This window comes from Phascolarctos cinereus, unplaced genomic scaffold (genome assembly GCF_003287225.1).
Source record: "Phascolarctos cinereus isolate Bilbo 61053 unplaced genomic scaffold, phaCin_HiC Scaffold_2;HRSCAF=192, whole genome shotgun sequence".
Lineage (NCBI taxonomy): Eukaryota > Metazoa > Chordata > Mammalia > Diprotodontia > Phascolarctidae > Phascolarctos > Phascolarctos cinereus.
Genome location: NW_027555625.1, coordinates 390,706,665 through 390,724,195, shown reverse-complemented (window position 1 = coordinate 390,724,195; position 17,531 = coordinate 390,706,665). Strand labels below are relative to the sequence as shown.

General features: G+C 41.1%; 1 protein-coding gene across 1 annotated transcript in view; it reads right to left on the bottom strand.

The window, feature by feature from the left end:
- Positions 1–17,531, bottom strand: part of CYFIP2 (cytoplasmic FMR1 interacting protein 2) — a 137,847-nt gene that overhangs the window by 12,824 nt on the left and 107,492 nt on the right. The window contains 2 exon segments of the mRNA XM_078150535.1: positions 2,830–2,924; positions 3,312–3,384. Of these exon segments, the coding sequence (XP_078006661.1) occupies positions 2,830–2,924; positions 3,312–3,384 (168 nt within the window).

The window sequence follows — 17,531 nt, the reverse complement described above, 5'->3', positions numbered from 1 at the left end:
CAAGAAGGAGCACTGGAATGTTGGAGCTTGCAGTGGCTGTAGAGAGGAAATTCTCACAATTCCAACACAGAAAAGACTGCTTGTGGTCACTCATGGACCAGAGCACAGGCAGAGAAGAGAGGAGAGGAAAGGAGTAAACACCTCACCCTTGATCTTACCACCTTGGAAGAACTGAAAATTTACAGGTCCTAGATGTATCTCCGGAGACAGCTGCACAAAACCCCTGAAGCTTGGGACAGTACATTCTCCACACTGGAATTTATAACTCAAATAATTGGCCGGGATCATGAGCAAGCAGCACAAAAAGAGTCAGACTATATTATCTTACTTTGGTCACAAAGAAGATCAAAATGTACAACCAGAAAAAGACAATGAAGCCACAGCTCCTATATCCAAAGCCTCCAGGAAAAATATGAATTGGTCCCAGGCCATGGAAGAGCTCAAAAAGGATTTTGAGAAGCAAGTGAGAGAAGTAGAGGAAAAACTAAGAGTGATGCCAAAGGAGACCCCAAAAAATACTGAAGAAAATAACAGCTTAAAAAATAGCCTAATCCAAATGCCAAAAGAGGTCCAAAAAGCCAATGAGGAGAAGAATGCCCTAAAAAGCAAAACTGGCCAAATGGAAAAGGAAGTCCAAAAGCTTACTGAAGAAAATACTTCCTTAAAAATTAGAATGGAGAAATTGGAAGCTAGTGACAATGTGAGAAATAAAGGCACTGTAACACTAATCCAAAAGAATGAAAAAATAGAAGAAAATGTGAAATATCTCATTGGAAAAACAACTGACCTGGAAAATAGATCCAGGAGAGAGAACTTAAAAATTATTGGACTATCTGAAAGCCATGATCAAAAAAAGAGTGTAGACATCATCTTTCAAGAAATTATCAAGGAAAACTGCCCTGATATTTAGAACCAGAGGGCAAAATAGAAATTGAAAGAATCCAGATCACCTCCTGAAAGAGATCCCCAAAGGAAAACTCCTAGGAATATTGTAGCCAAATTCCAGAGTTCCCAGGTCAAGGAGAAAATATTACAAGCAGCCAGAAAGAAACAATTCAAGTATTGTGGAAACACAATCAGGATAACACAAGATTTAGCAGCTTCTACATTAAGGGACGAGGGCATGGAATATAATATTCGAGGGCAAAGGAGATAGGATTACAACCAAGAATCACCTACCCAGCAAAACTGAGTATAATCCTTCAGGGAAAAAATGGTCATTCAATGAAATAGGACTTTCAAGCATTCCTGAGGAAAAGACCAGAGCTGAATAGAAAATTGACTTTCAAATAAGACTCAAGTGAAACATGGAAGAGGTAAACAGGAAAGAGAAATCATAAGAGACTTATTAAGGTTGAACTGTTTACATTCCTGCATGGAAAGATGATATTTGTAACTCATGAGTCCTTTGTCAGTATTAGGGTAGTGGGAGGGAAAAAAATTATATGTATGTATACATAGATAGAGGGCACAGGGTGAGTTGAAGATGAAGGGTGATATCTGGAAAATAAAATTAAGGGGTGAGAGAGGATTATACTGGGAGAAGGAGAAAGGGAGAAGTAGAATGGGGTAAATTATCTCACATGAAACAGACAAGAAAAGGCTTTTACAGTGGAGGGGAAATGGGGGATGGTGAGAGGGAATGAGTGAATCTTATTCTCATAGGATTTGGCTTAAAGAGAGAATAACATACACATTGGGGTATGGAAATCTATCTTACCCTACAGGAAAATAAGGGGTGGAAGGGGAAAAGAGAGCAGGGGTTGATAGAGGGGAGGGCAGACTGGGGAGAGGATAATCAAAAGCAAACACTTCTGAGGAGGGACAGGGTTAAAAGAGAGAATAGAATAAATGGGGGTCAGGATAGGATGAAGGGAAATATACTTAGTTTTTCACAATAGGACTACTATGGAAGTGTTTTGCATGACTACATCTATAACTGTATGAGATGCTTGCCTTTTCAATGAAGGTGGGTGGGGAGGGAGGAAGGGAGAAAATTTGTAACCCAAAGTTTTAAAAACATATGTTAAAAATAAAAAAAATTAAAAAAAAAGAATAACTTTAAAGCCCTACAGAAATGTAAGTTGTTAGAGGAATATGTCCTTAGTAATATTTTGCTGGCCTTTGGTAGCTTAAGGCAGTTCTTGAAGGACCCTGGATTTCCACATTTTCAGACATCCTAGGTGAGGCATTGCACAGCTCTCTTATAACAGATCCAATCTACTGTGTTGTCAAATTAATCTTCCTAGTGGACAACTCAGACCACGTCACTCCTCTTCTCAAGAAACTTCTGTGGCCCTCCATAACTCACCAAATGATATACAAACTCCTTAGCCTAGTATTTAAGGCTTCTTCCAATCTGGTTTGAATTTACCTTTTCAGGCTTAGCTCAAATGACTCTCCTTCCTGTATTTACATTCCAGTACTACTGCAGGAGGAATGGGGCATAAAATGGGTGGCTCAGTTCAAGGGTAATCTCCTAAAGGACCACTGGGCCCCTTTCTCCTCCTGTTTTAGCCTGAAGATCAAAGCACCTAAGGCCTCACCACCTCCCCTTCTAGGGCCTGATAACCTGTTGGTTTCCTTTGCCCTAAATCCCATTTTCTTTGCATTTATTCCCTCACACCCTGGCACCTGGATGTCTCAAGTTAGGCCTCATGCCTTCCCTGGTGTGAATTAAAATGGGCCATTATGAATGACTTGTGCCTTTGTATATTACTAATCTCTCTTATTTTTTTGTGAAATCTCCTTAGATCCTAAGGCTGCTGGAATGCCTGGGGACACCTCCAGAGATGTTGAGGGAGGCTTTCCCTCCATTTGAGCTCTTACCTGAGGGGTCCCCAGCCGCTCTATGAGAGGGACGAGGTGAAGAGGGGCGTACTTTGCTTCCAGTCTCTTCATCCGGACTTCCAAGCGTTCCCCTTCTGTTCAGGCAAACAGTGGACAGAAAAAGAGAGCAAATAATGAACCTAGAGACACTATCCCAGTGTAATGTCTGGGAAGACATTTATAAATGGGCTTGGAAGTCAGATTTAAACTCTGATAATTAATCAGTGAGTTCCACTTCTAAGTAAATCCTGAGCTATATGCTTAGTTGGACTGAAATGGTAAAATTCTCTCTGCTTTTTCATTATTTCTCCCCATCCACCCCTTGCTGGAAGTCACTAACCCTTGAATAACAGTCTCAAGTCTGCTCATTTAAGGAAAACTGTCAAAAAAGGCAAGTCTCTTTGGGAATTATTTATTAGAAGACTCAAGACTGAAGACTAGTCCCTTAGCTCAGCCTGTCAGATCCCTCAGGATTTTCTTACCTTTAATGTAGACTCGAGGCAAAATGTTCTGGAATGGAGCAGCATGGAGCAAATCACAGACTTCCTCCTGAGACTGTGGAGAGGGGGGAGAAATGGAGGGGTGGGGGGAAGGAGAGTCAGTCATTTTAATCTAAGAATTCCAATGTCCCTGGTGCTCCGTGTGGTTGAGCATATGTGAGCACTGCTTTGCCTGAGGAATCTGAATGCTGGACTCCAAGAACCAGCTGTGATGCTCAGCCTCAGCCCTTGTTATCTGTTTATCAAGATTTGTTCTGCAACACGAAAGCAGCTCTCTAAACCAAGGCACACAGGCCTTGGCACCATGGCCACATGGGCCTCTTTGATGGTCTGGTGAAGCCTATGGACCCTTTTTCAGAAAATACTTTTACATGCATAAAACAAAATATACAGGATTACAAAGGAAATCAATTTTGTTGAAAATATAGGGAGTCCTAAAAGTCTTAGTGCAACTTTTTAAGCTTTAGTACCTTACAACCACACTAAGACTTTTGGAAAGCCCTTTACAGTTTTAAAAATGTTAAAAAGATAAAAACAACCCATTTCACAGATCCCAGGTCAAGAACCCCTGCTCTAGTCAATCCACAAGCATTTATTAAGTACAATGTGCCAGGTACTGTACAAGATGCTCGGGACAAACGAAACAAGCCCCTTTCACAAGAAGTTTACATTCTAAACAGTGAATTGAAGAGGAATATGGATCTGGCCAATGACTTTTGGGGCTGGCTTTGGTCCCTTCTAGGAAAAGGGAATTGTCTGAGAAGCCAATGAGAATGATCAGAGTTTCTGGAAGTGTTGACTAGTAGAGAATATCGTACATTCTTTTAGCCCAGCTCTCTGAACAAATCAGACAAGGAAAGGAGTACGTCATGATATGCAGGACTGACCTTTTTCAAAGTACACAAAGTTGTTGTTTTTTTCTTTCAAGATATCCTACATAAAACAAGCTGGAAGGAGGCTTAGGGGTCATCTAGTCTAAACTGAGGTCCAGAGAAGAGAAATGATCCTCCTGGGGTCATATAGCAAGTTAGTAACAGAGTGAGGGCAAGAAATTCAGGTCTTTTCCCTCATAATACCATGCTATTTCTGTTGGCTACATTGCTTTCTCCTCCTTGGTGTCCCCATTCCCAGTACCCAGTACCAGTATGCTGGTGCCATGCTGTGCACAGTCCTTCCCTGTGGCTCTCCACCAAGATCTTACCTCCTCAATGGGAACCCCATGCTTGAGAACCTCCCTTTCTCCCCCTTTCCTCCACTTTCTTCATTAGAATTTACCCTTCCTGTACCTTATCCCTTTAGGACCTGGTTCCATTCAAGGTAATAGTCCAGTTAGTCTGTAAGCATTAATTCTAATAGCACAAGGGAAGGCTAGTGCCTTTATTCTGTTCCACCTTCACTCATTCTCAGCATAATCCCTCCCAGGTGATACGCTTTAATGAGGGTGTTCTAAAGCCATATGCCAAAGAAACCAATAGAGTCTAATCAACATTTACTGTGTTAGGCACTAGGGATGATACAAAGACAAAACTGAAATAATCTCTATCTTTACATTCCACTTGGTTAGTGTTTAGCATTTTTTCAGTCATGTCTCACTCTCCATGACCTCTTTTGGAGTTTTCTTGGCAAAGATACTAGAATGATTTGTCATTTCCTTCTCCAGCTCATTTTACAGATGAGGAAACTGAAGTAAATAGGGTTAAGTGACTTTCCCGGGGTCACTCAGCTTCTAAATATCTGAGGCCAGATTTAAATACAGGTCTTACTAACTCCAGGCCCAGTACTCTATTCACTGAACCATCTAGCTGTCCCTCTGGCTCTACGAGGGGCATGTAATCTGTTCACAAATAAGGAAATAGAAGATGGTTAAAGAAGAAAAAAAAGATTAGCAACAGGGATGGGGTAAGATGTCAGAAAAGACTTCAGAGATAGGAGGTAGAGCATTAAATTTAACTGAAATGGTAGGTACATGAAAGAGAATAATATATATCTGAAAAGGTGGGTAGAAGCGAGACTACGAAAGACTTTAAATGCCAGACTGAAGAGTTTGTATTTTACATTCAAGACAATATAGAAACACTAAAGATTCTGAGCAAGGGAGTGGTATACTCTCCCTTGTTTTAGGAATATTAATGTGGCAGTTATGTGTAGGCTTAATCAGAGGGAGGAGAGGCTAGAAGCAGGAAAAACAGTTAGGAAGTTATTGCCAAATTCCAGGTGAAAGGTGATGTGGACCTGAACAAGAGTGTGAGTGAAAATAGGAAGATGAATGTGAGAGATGTGAAGGTAGAATTGACAAGTGGGTGTAAAAAGCAGAGGGGAGAGAGAAGAGTCAAGGATGGTGCCAAGGTTGAGAACCTAGTGCCAGGAAGTGGGAAGTGGGGAGGTAGGGAAGAAGGGAGTGAGTGGCCTCCACAGAAACAGAGGAAATTGAAAGAGGAAAATAATTAGTTCTCCTTGGAACATGTTGATTTTTAGATACCAAAGAGGCATCCAGGCAGAAGTATTCAGAAGGCAGTTGATGCCAGTTTAGGAGAGCTCAGGGCTGCATATATAGATTTAAGAGCCATCTGTATAGAGGTGATAATCAAACTTACGGTAAAAGAACAAGAAAGACATAGAAAAAGAGAGAAAGCCAAGGATAGATTCTTGGGATATTAACCACCTGGACATTTCCAACTGTATGTATCACAAGCATCTCCACCTTAACAGGTCCAAAACAGAACTCATCACTCTCCTCTCCATCCTCCCCTTTCCTGGACTTCCCTATTACTTTTGAAGGCACCACCATCCCCCCAGTCACCCAGATTTGCAAGCTTGGCTTCCTTTTTTTTGACTCTTCACTCTTACTCATCAACTCCTGCCAAATCTTCTTATTTCTACACCCGCATCTCCCTATGTATTCTTATCACCTCTTTCCTGGAATGTTGCAATAGTCCTTTAATTGGTTGCCCTTCCTCTAGTATCTGTCCACTCTAATCATTTTCTACTCAGCTGCCAAAGTGATTTTCCTAAACTGTGGGTTTGACCACATCAGCTCCATTACTCACCCATGACATCATCCCCTCCCCCCTTCACCATCCCCTCCTGTGCAATAAACTTCTTTTGCATTTAAACCTACCTGTCCAGCTTCATTCCACATTCCTGGCCTTTATATATACTATAGTCTAGCCAAAATGGCTTTCCTCCCCCAATATATAGCATTCTTTTTCTCATCTCTGCCATTTCACTGACTGTCCCCCCATACCTAGAACAGTCTCCCTCCTCACTTTCATCTCTTAGATGGACATTAGGGATTGTTTTATTGTCTACATGTGTATCCTCACACCCACACGTAGTAGGTGTTCTATAAATGCTTGTTGATTGGTGGCTTTCTTTAAAACTTTCTTCAAAACTCAGCTCAAATCTCATCTTCTTTAGGAGTTCTTTCCCTGTTCTTCCAGATGCAAGTATCTTCCCCTCTAAGATTACTTTCCATCTACTCTGTATATGTCTGGGTACCTATTTATATATATTTTGTCTCTTGCATTAAGATGTAAGTTCTTTGAGGGCAGGGACTACTTGTTTTTTTCTTTGTATACATAGTAAGTACTTAATAAAGTCTTGTTGATGGATGGATTGATTAGTTGAGAAGTAAGAGGGAGGTGAGAGAATGAGGGATTGAACTAAATGGTCTTTTCCAGGAGATTGACTGTGAAAAGGAGAAGATACCTAGGACAATTGGTTAAAGAGATGGCAGGGCTCAGTGAATGCGTTTTTTTTTTTTTAAAGTACAGGCAGATCTGGACATAAATTAAGAAGAAATTGAAGATGAGGGAAACAGAGCGAATGACAGAAAGGACAAGTTCTCAGAGGAGATTGGAGTCAATAGAATCAAAGGCACAAAGAAAAGGCTTGACCTTGGCAAGGAGAAGGGGCATCCCTTTCACGGAGAGAACACAATCAATCTATTATTTTGCTTGGTTTGATGGATACAGAGAAATTCAAAAACAGTCTCTGCCCTCAAGGAGCTTACATTCTAATGAGGGATGCAAACAACTCTGCACATACAAGAGATATACAGTATAAATGGGAAGTAATCTCATAGGGAAGGCATTAGTAATAAAGAGGACTGAGAAAGACCTCCTGGAAAAAGTGGGATTTGGGCTACCTCTTGAAGGAAACCAGAGAAAGCAGGAGGTAGAGGTGAGGAGGAAGAGCACCCCAGGCAGAATCAAGAGATGGAGTGTCATTTTAGAGGAATGGCAAGAAGGCTAAGTACATGGAGGGGAATAAAGCGGGAGACTGAAGAGGCAGGAAGACACCAGTTTGTGAAGGGCTTTAAAAGCTAAACAGAAGAGTTTATAGTTGATCCTGGATTTAGTTGATCTCTGGACAGGGAGCCATTGCAGTTTATTGAGTTTGTGTGCATGTGTGTATGGAAGGCTTTGGGGGCTGGGTGGGTCATTTTGGCAGCTCACTTTGGCAGTTAAGTGGAGGATCACTGGAGTGGGGAGAATAGGTTAGGTTTGGGGGGATTATTGGAGGGAGAGGAGTGAAAGGGGGAACTCAAGGCACAAGACTTTGACTTTCCTCAATAAAGTGGAAGGTGAAGTGATCTGCTGAGAGTGAGAGAGAGAAAAGTAAGTAATTTAGGAATTCTTTCCCTGTAAGTAAGTAAAAAGTGAAAAGTAATTCTCTAAGAAAAGAATGTTTGGAATAGCCAATGTGAGCAATATGACAGAGAGCTAATCATACAAACTGCCAGGTGCAACTAGGGATCTTAAATTCTACATGACCAAATCAGAACTCATCTTTTTCCCCAGACCCATTCCTCTTTTGCACGTCTTTATTACTATCTAGGGTACCACTACTTCTTTCTAGTCACCTAGGTTCTTAACATCAGCATCCTCCTCAACTCCCCACTCTCTCTCATTTTGGTTGTTGTTCAGCCATATTTCATTTATGCTAACTCTTCATGACCCCATCTGAGGTTTTCTTAGCAAAGATACTGGAGTGCTTTGCCATTTCCTTCTCCAGCTCATTTTACAGATGAGGAAACTTAACCAAATAGGGTGAAGTCACTTGCCCAGGGTCACACAGCTAAGAAGTGTCTGAGGCCAAATTTGAACTAAGGAAGATGAGTCTTCTTGACTTCAGGCCTGGCACTGTATCCACTGTGCCACCTAGCTGCCCCAACTATCTTTTGTCACCAAATCTTGATTCTATCTCCAAAACATCTCTCAAATATTTAACCTTCTCTCTACCCATACCACCTTAGTTCAGGCCCTCATCACCTCTTGCCTAGATTATAATGTCTCCTAATTGGACTCCCTTTTTCAAACTTCTCCCTTCTTCAATTCATCCTCCACAAAACTGCCAAAGTGATTTTCTTTAAGCTCAGTCTGATCAAGTCACTTCTCTGCCTGCACCAAACAAACTCCAGGTTTTTTTTTTTAAATATCTCTAGGATCAAACATCAATGCTTCTGTCTGAAATTTCAATCTGTTCATCATTTGATCCCTTCCTAATTTTCTGGTCTTCTTATACATTGGTCCCCTCGAACTCTGATTCCTCCATACTATGCTATCTCTCTCTCTCTCTCACACACACACACACACACACACACTCTCTCTCTCTCTCTCTCTCTCTCTCTCTCTCTCTCTCTCTCTCTCTCTTCATCACTTTATACCCTATCTGTGCCTTTGCTCTGGCTGTCCTCCATATCCTCTTCACCTCTGTGTCTAGACATTTCTGGTTTCTTTGGAGAAGTGGTTCAAGTGCCAGCTTCTAATGATGTTTTTTTTTTTAGCTGCTAGTGCCCTCCTTTCCCAAACTACTTTGTGTCCACTGTATCTATTCTGTTGACACTTCTGTACCTTCATGCTATTTCTGAAATTATAATGTAACTCCTTGGATTCAAGGGCTATTTCATCTTTAGCTTGCATTCCCAATACATGGTATAAGGCTTGGCATGTAGCAAGCACTTAAGAAAAGCTCATTTATTGATTGGTTGTATCACTGGAAAATCTCTTCCTTATCACCTGCCACATATTTGTAATTTCATCATTAGAGATGCATTCCTTTAGGTCTCTCCTCAATATCATGTGAAACTACAAATATGCCTGGATTTCTGATAGTCTTCTAGGCAGATAGGTGGTGCAGTGGACAGAGAACTGGGACTGGAGTCAGGAAAATCTGGGTAGAAATCTGGCCTCAGACATTTAGCTGGACAAGTCACAACCTCTGCTTGCCTTAGTTTGCTCATTCGCAAAATGGGGACAATAATAGCATCTACTTTCCAGGGTTATTGTGAGGATCAAGTGAAAAAATAATTGTAAAGCACTTAGCACTGCGCCTGGCATATAGTAAGTGCTATATAAGTGTTATTATTATGATTATTATTAGATATTGATGCCTCAGCAAGGATTAATTTATCTGATACTTTTTCAACACGACAGCTAGCTGTGTTGTCTTAAAGCTCCTTCTAGTGCTGTTATGCTATGTTCTAAGCCACTTCTAGCTCTAACCTTCTGTGTTTTACGGTCTCTTCCAGCTCTGACAACCCTTTTACCAAGCCCTACCCATTAAGAGAGAGGGGAGTAGCAAGATAAGAGGTTGCTGGGTGGGATCTGGGGCAAATTTAAAGTGAATGTAAATCTGAGCCTCTTAACAAGAAGAGTCTGGGCCTGTCTTTCAAAATCACAGTAATTCTTACCATTTTTAATGCTCTCTTCCTCCAATTCATAATCTCATTCCATTGGATTATCCTTTGATTAAATACAGAATCTGAGTTAGGTGGAATCTTCAGAGTTTCTAGTCCAACCACCTACCAGAACCACGGAATATCAGAGCTGGAAATAACTTTGGAGGTTGTCTCGTCCAGCAGGCACCTGAACCGTACTCTCTTGTAGAGCAGAGAGCAATTAGAATAAGTTCTCTCTGAATGGTACTCACTGTACTTGAACATTTCCAGAGATAAGGAACTCCGTCATGAAGAAGCAGCCCCTTTCAATTTCTTACATGGGTCTAGTTGGCAGGAAGCTCTTATGTTGAGCTGAAATTTGTCCTCCTATAACTTTCAGAAGAGAGATAGTGTGAAATAGTGGCTGGAGAGCTGTCCTGGGAGTCAGGAAGTCCAGGGTTCACGTCCTTCCTCTGAGAAGCACGGGCTGTGACAAAGTCACTTAATATCATAGTGTTTGTGTCCAGAGGTGTCAAATCCAAATAGAAACAGGGGGCCACTAATCCGTACATAAGAATCACTAAAGGCTACAAATTGACTTAATTTTTAAATGTAATATTATTGGTGTCTTAACAGTATTTTTATTTATTTCATTAAATGTTTCCCAACTATATTTTAATCTGGTTCTGCCAAACTCAGGAGTATTTTGGGCCAGCGTGGTTTGCAGGCTGCATTGTTTGAAGACTCTTTGTTGTTCAGTTCTGTCTGACTCTTTGTGACCTATTTGGAGCTTTCCTTAGCAAAGATATTGGAGTAGTTTAAGTGTCTGAGGCCAGATTTGAACTCTTAAAGATGAGTCTTTCTGATTCTAAGTCCAGTGCTCTATCCACTGAGCCACCTAGCTGCCCCTCGATGATTCTTCTTTAGGTAAGACCAGGAAGGAAAAATATTGACCTGCACCAGTAGAAGGGGTGGGAGTTCCCTGTGCCAGTGAAATCATGGACCACTCTTTATCCCTATAATATCCACCACCTAGTTTTAGCTCTGTTTCTAGGCCAAGCAGAACTGTCATAATATAAGATTTGGAGGTCCTTTGATTCCAAATCTGGAGCTCTTTTTGCTACATTATGTAAGTAACTTCATGTGCCTGATGACTGCTATCCGTGCCCCTTAAATCTTTTTTGCTAGGATTTCTAAGGTCCTTTACCAGCTAATCCTAGAAGTGATTGAACACTGGACTGCCTTCTCATTTCCTTCTGTCATGAGCTATTGAAGGTGTGGAAAGAGATGAGAAACGTGCATTTCCTAACACATGTGCCTTAACACCCCCCAGGAAGATCTGGGCACTTGTCTACACATATATTTATTACATATTGGATGGGTTAGACACATTATACTACTGTGCAAGAAATATTTGTTTGTTTGGAGTTCGTTAGTTTGGGACTTTTGTAAATGATTTAAAATTAGGAAGGAAGACAGAAGAGTTATCCTTATTCCCCAGCCCTATACAGACACAAAAGCTTCTGTATAGGGATTAACAAACTTCCATTTTAAGTGCCAAACTCTAATTACTCTCCTCCCCCTCTTGTGTTTCACTAGTCATCATCCTCTTAAAAAGCTGGACCTTGAAAACTTCTAATAGATTTTTCTTCCATAGACCAGTGTTTGGGCCTCAAAGGAACTACAACACAGCAGCATTTCCTTGTGACTTCTGGCTCTGCCGTCTTAGTGGGGCTGTTTCTTAGTACAACTGCTGATTGTCAAAGGCTTAGATGAAACACTTTGTAAAATAAGAACCTTGGGAAGAAACCTTCCTCCTGGCCCCCAGAGAAAGAACATTATTGTACAATAACAATATTGTAATGGAAAGAGCAGAGGGTTTGGGGTTGGGGGGGCCTATGTTTGAATTCCAGCTGTATTCCAGCCCCTATGATCTTGGGAAAGTCACTTCATCAAGAAACAATGAATATGAGGATTTGAGAGAAATGTGGGAACTCTGTATGAACTGAGGAAGAGTGAAGAAATCAGAACCAAGAGAACGTATTCATAATGCCGACAATTACATACATGAAAACAACCCTGAGAGACAGCATTCTTATTATCACATTAGCTGATCATTCTAATGTCTAATTTTAGTTTTAGATAACTGATGAAGCCTACATCCTCAGTGTATATCCTATACATCATATCCTCAGGAGAGACAGAGGGTTATTGGTGTGGATTTTTTCATGCTGTCAGTCTGATGTGTGGGTTCTACTAGGTGAGAGTGATCAGTTGGGAAGCAGCAGTGGCAGAAAAACAGAAAAGATCAATAAAACATTAAAAAAAAAAGACATCTCAGCCTGAGTTTTCTAACCTACTAGATCAGGGGTGAGGAACCTGTGGCTTCAAGGCCACGTGTGGACCTCTAGGTCCTCAAGTGTGGCCCTTTGACGGAATGAGCCACACTCGAGGGCCTAGAGGGCCCCACGTGACCTTGAGGCTGCAGGTTCTCCACCCAGGGACTAGATAATTTCTAAGGTCTTCTAGCTCTAATGTTCTTAAATTCTGTACCTAGCTTGTCCTTCTGGGTTCATTGCTTGTTGCCAATATTCTCCCCCAATGAAGTCACGATCATTGTCTATATCATAAGTCTATTTGTGATAACCTTATTATGAGCAACTAATTTCCCTTTCTCCATCCAAGATTCTAGAGGAAATATTCCGAGCAGCTCCTACTATGATTATCCCTTGCCTTCCCTTCCCCCTCTCTCCCATCTTAATATCTCTTCTTGGTCTCAATCAAAATTCTATACCTCTTTCAAGACCCAATTCAAACCCAAATCTGAACACACAGAAATCTCTTCTTTCCTCATATTCTCAATTTCTTATTTTTTTCCCTCAATTTTGGCACTGATCTAGGTGACCAGAGGCAGCATTGACCAGTGGACAGAAAGCTGGCTTTAGAAGATGTGACCTCACAGCCTACTTCTGCAGCACATTGGCTGTCCTCCTGGGCAAATCACATCATCTCAGTGCCCTAGGCAACTGTATAACACTGTAAGTTACACCGTAAGTTACACCGAAGGTGCCAGCCTGCATTGCCAAAGGATGGTCCTCTTTGGAAACTCCCTACACTGATGAAATCACAGGTTTGTCCACAAAAAAACCAACCCATATATTATTTTTCAATTAAGCATGTCTTGTCTTTAGGAGGAGATTGCTCCTTCAGTGAAAGGTCCTTGTTTTAAACACTTCTTATCTCTCAAAAGTACCTAGAGCTCCTAGCATAGGACTCAGGACAGAGAGTGAGCTTAACAAATGCTTGAATTAATATTCATGTAGAAGACTGGATAATACCAGGGAACCTTAGAATCCATATACATTGCTGAGTATCACGAGCTCAATAAGGGGCACCATTTACCAGGGCCAGGGTATCTTGTCAACCCATGTTGTTTCACTCATTTATTTAATAACATTAACAGATCCCCCAGTGCCTGGAATCAGGAAGATCTGAGTTAAAATCTGGCCTCAGACATGTACTTAGCTGTGTGACCCTGGGCAAGTCACTTAACCTTGTTTGTCTGTTTCCTCATTTGTAAAATGAGCTGGAGAAGGAAATGGCAAACCAGTCCACTATCCTTGCCAAGAAAATCCCAACTGGGGTCACAAAGAGTCAGACAGGACTGAAACAACTGAACGACAACGACAGCTCCCAAAGTGATCGCAGGCCAATCCAGTGTACCCAGGAGAGGAGTGTGTGATAAGCCTGGGACACTGAAAGTACATGCTGGAACTAGAGATGCTCCAGATATTATGCAAATACATTAGTTGGTTTGGTGGTGGGGGAGTCTCTTCAGGGCAGCCAGGCTTCCAGACTGACAATTCCTAGAGACTAAGCCCTTAGAGCTTGGTTACATCTTAGGGAGGAAATGCCCACGTTTTCATCATTTTTGTTCCACCCGCACACTCTTTCAGCAGAGGTGGTCATCTCCTTTCCCCTGGGGTTTCTGCTGGATTTTTACCTAGCAGTAGATGCTAAATCCATGCATTTGACTGTGCAGATTTCCTCCTGGAAAGAGGGCAGGTTGGCTTAAAATATTTTTGGCATTTAATTGTAGCTGGCTAATTTGAGATCCCGTTTATTGAAATTCTAAGCATTTGAACGGCAAGACCTGTACTTACCCCCCGGTGTACCATACCTAGCACAGCATGCACATTCATTCAACTGCTTTGAGATTTGGATTTGTCACTCGAATGCTACTGATGTCCCACCTGAGTCTTCTATAGGCTAAATATCCTTTGTTCTTTTTCATTTATTTTGGTTGATCCTCATGACATTTTGGGAAATTCAATGCATTTTTATTTTATTTTAACCATTTTTTCTCCCTTATCTACTTCCCAAAACGAAAAGGAATTTAAAACAATGTAACACATTTGCAAACATAACCAAACAAAATAAACTCCCATGTTCACGTCCAAACCCCACCCCAAGCAAAACCAAAAAGATTTAGGATTTTTGTTACTCTCTACACTTCTTCATCTGAATAATTCCACCCTACGGCTTCAACCAGAAGCTCTGTAGCTGGTGACTCTTGTCTATACAGGGCAAGGGTTCTTAACTCGGAATTAGTGAACTTTTTTTTTTAAGAAATAGTTTTTTTTAACTCTATTTCAATGTAGCTGGTTTCCTTTATCATCTTAGAAGTTCATTACTTCAGATTCGGCCACTAGATGAAGGACTTTTTGGCCACAACAACTCAGCCAATCCAAAAGAATTTATTTAGCATCTATTATGTGATGATAAGCACCTGTTGCTTACTGTCCTTCGTTTCAAAGAAGACCAGTGACAGGGTAGAGATATGATCTCCTTTCCCATCCCCCTGAACTAAAACTGAACTGCAGGTGGTCTTCTGATCTCTAGGGAAATTATTTTTGTTAACACCATCCAGTCACAAATTGGCGCCCCATGTTAGCTCCTGCAAATCTAAGTTGCTGAGTAACAGATCTGGGTGGGACAAAAGTCTCTCTCAGTGGAGCAAGAACATAACATGAAGACTCTACTAGAGAGAAAAGGTTTTTTATCAAGTCTCCAGTTGCAAATATTAGCTGAAAAACCTTAGGCACTCAATGTTAGCATTCTGGACCATAAACATCTGGTGGGTTTCTTTACTGCTATTATATAGGGCAGCCTGTGTTTTGCCACTTAGAGTTAACTGGTATGTATTGCAAACCACATGTTGGGTCTGTGATACTTTGAATTCAGCTGGAAATGTCCTGGGGCTAAGGGGTTTGGGTTGGGGACCAACTCCATTTATTATAAATCACTGGGATGTGAAATCACCAAACTGACAGACTGGAAAAAAATGAAATTAAATCCATGTTTTAATTAAAATGAGGGCCATTTCTTCTTTTCTCTTACTGTCTTGAAAGAGAAGTTGAATTAGAACAAACTAATACTACCTAGACAGTGATACTGAAGGCTACCTGCCAGCAAGCCAGAGAGAAATGCACATCTGGATAGGAAATTTCTTTGCTAAACGTAGGACAGTTTGGAACTCACAACACTAGAACACTAAATCATTTCTAGGATCTTAGGCCACGAAGACTCCTTCTTTCTTCATGGAAATGTTTCATAAGGCCAGGAAGAAATAGGCACCTGAGTTGGCAAATCTTTTCTCTCCCAAAATGTCTCACAAGGCTATTATGTGGTAAAGAGGAAAAGGGTGTTGGTGCCAGAATCAGGAGACACAGATTCAAATCTCAGCTCTAATACTAGTTGTGTGATCCTGAGTTGTCACTTGCCAATGAAGATCAGCAATTTAGGTTTAACAATTTGGTTAGGAGTAACCAAACTGTAGTCAGTTGGTACAGACTTAGGTGACTGGCTGAAAGGGTCAGGGGCAGGACTTGACCCCAGGGCTTCTTGATTCCAAGGCCACCCCTCCATCTACCTCCATCACCAATCCATGCTGCCTCTCAATATGTATATATGGATTGTTATTATTACTCCCTAGGGCTTTGCTGGTCTGCTTGACTAATCTCTAATAAAGTATTATCTCACTTGCTCTCCCAAGGGAAAAGCCTTCCACATCCAAATGAATCAATGTCCATAAATAACAGGCACTCTGACAGGTCAGCATCTCTCCATTCTGCCTATGGTGAGTCTGCTTCTGTGTCAAATTCAACTTGATTGTGTGGAGGTTCCACCCCTCCTGTGGGCGTCACTGGGGATAAGGCACAAAAGACACTTTCTACCAAACCATCTGGGCTTGAAGCAATCTCTCTGGAAATAAATCCAGAGGGAAAGGCTCCCTTGCATGTCTTTTAAAAGGAAAACCAACCAATCATCCTTAAGGGAAGGGGCTCAGAGACAGAGAAGCTAAGGACAGAAAGATCACACCATGGCCCACTGAGTCAGGGTGACACACGGCAGACCTTGTGACACCATCTCTTAGAAGGGTTTGGAAAGAAGCCTCTATAATGTCTTTCTAATTAGGGCTTGAAAGCATGCAGGATTTTATTTGCTTTTTCATACCCAAATTTGTATTATCTTGTAGTAAATCAAATGTGAAGGCTGGAATTATAATGGATGCTGAATTTGGAGTTGGCAGATGTCCTTACAAATTAAAGCCAAAAAAAGAAAAAAAAGCAAGCCGACAAACCCCAAGCTTAAGTCAGGAGTAGCTCTGGGGCATATATTATGCAGAACAAATCTCCCAAAGAGCAATAAATATCTGGACAAAGAAAACATAATGTGCTTACTCTCCTAATCTTCCCCTCCCTCTGCTTCTAAATTTCCTGCTGTTCCTACTTAGTTGCCATTTTGCCCCAAAATAACTTGATGAGGTTTTTAAACTGGGCCGAAGTGGTAGCCTATGAAAAAAAAAACCAAAACCCAACCCAAAACCCGACACTTAAAGAGACTCTCATTTATCAGCCACACTCTTAAATACTTGCTAAATGAATGAAAATGGTCAGAAAGTACTTCTGTGGCTAGAAAGGATTGTATCAATGTGAGTATTCTCATTGACCACAATATTCGAGATTCCATATGAAAATGGATATTTAGGCATTAAGAGAGACTAAGGGAAACTTCTCTCTGACAACAGGATAAATTACAAAGGTCGAATGCTCAGGTAATGTTCTAGAGGCTGATCAAAAGCACATTTTTCTGTCAGAGAAAAAATAGTCTGACTTCTACCACCAAAGGTGCCCCTGATAGATTTGAAATCCTCCTATTCTGTAACCATAATCACACAATCTATACTCAGTGAGCAATCAATACAGGGGGTGGCAATGCTTTAGCTGGCTTACCAACAAGATTTAGGCCTCACAGTCCCCTCTGGAATGTAATAAAGCCAGGTCTGACCTTGACTGCATTTTGTCAAAGGCCAGAGTAAAGAATGGATACAACGTGGGTCTCCAAGGGAAAAATGCTTTTTCAGATAGAACAAAATTAAAATAAATTTAAGAATGATCTTCCTTAGAAGTGCTGAGATCTGTTCCCTCATCTGATCTCATAGTACTTGGTACTCCTATATAAATGCAGAATCACAGAAT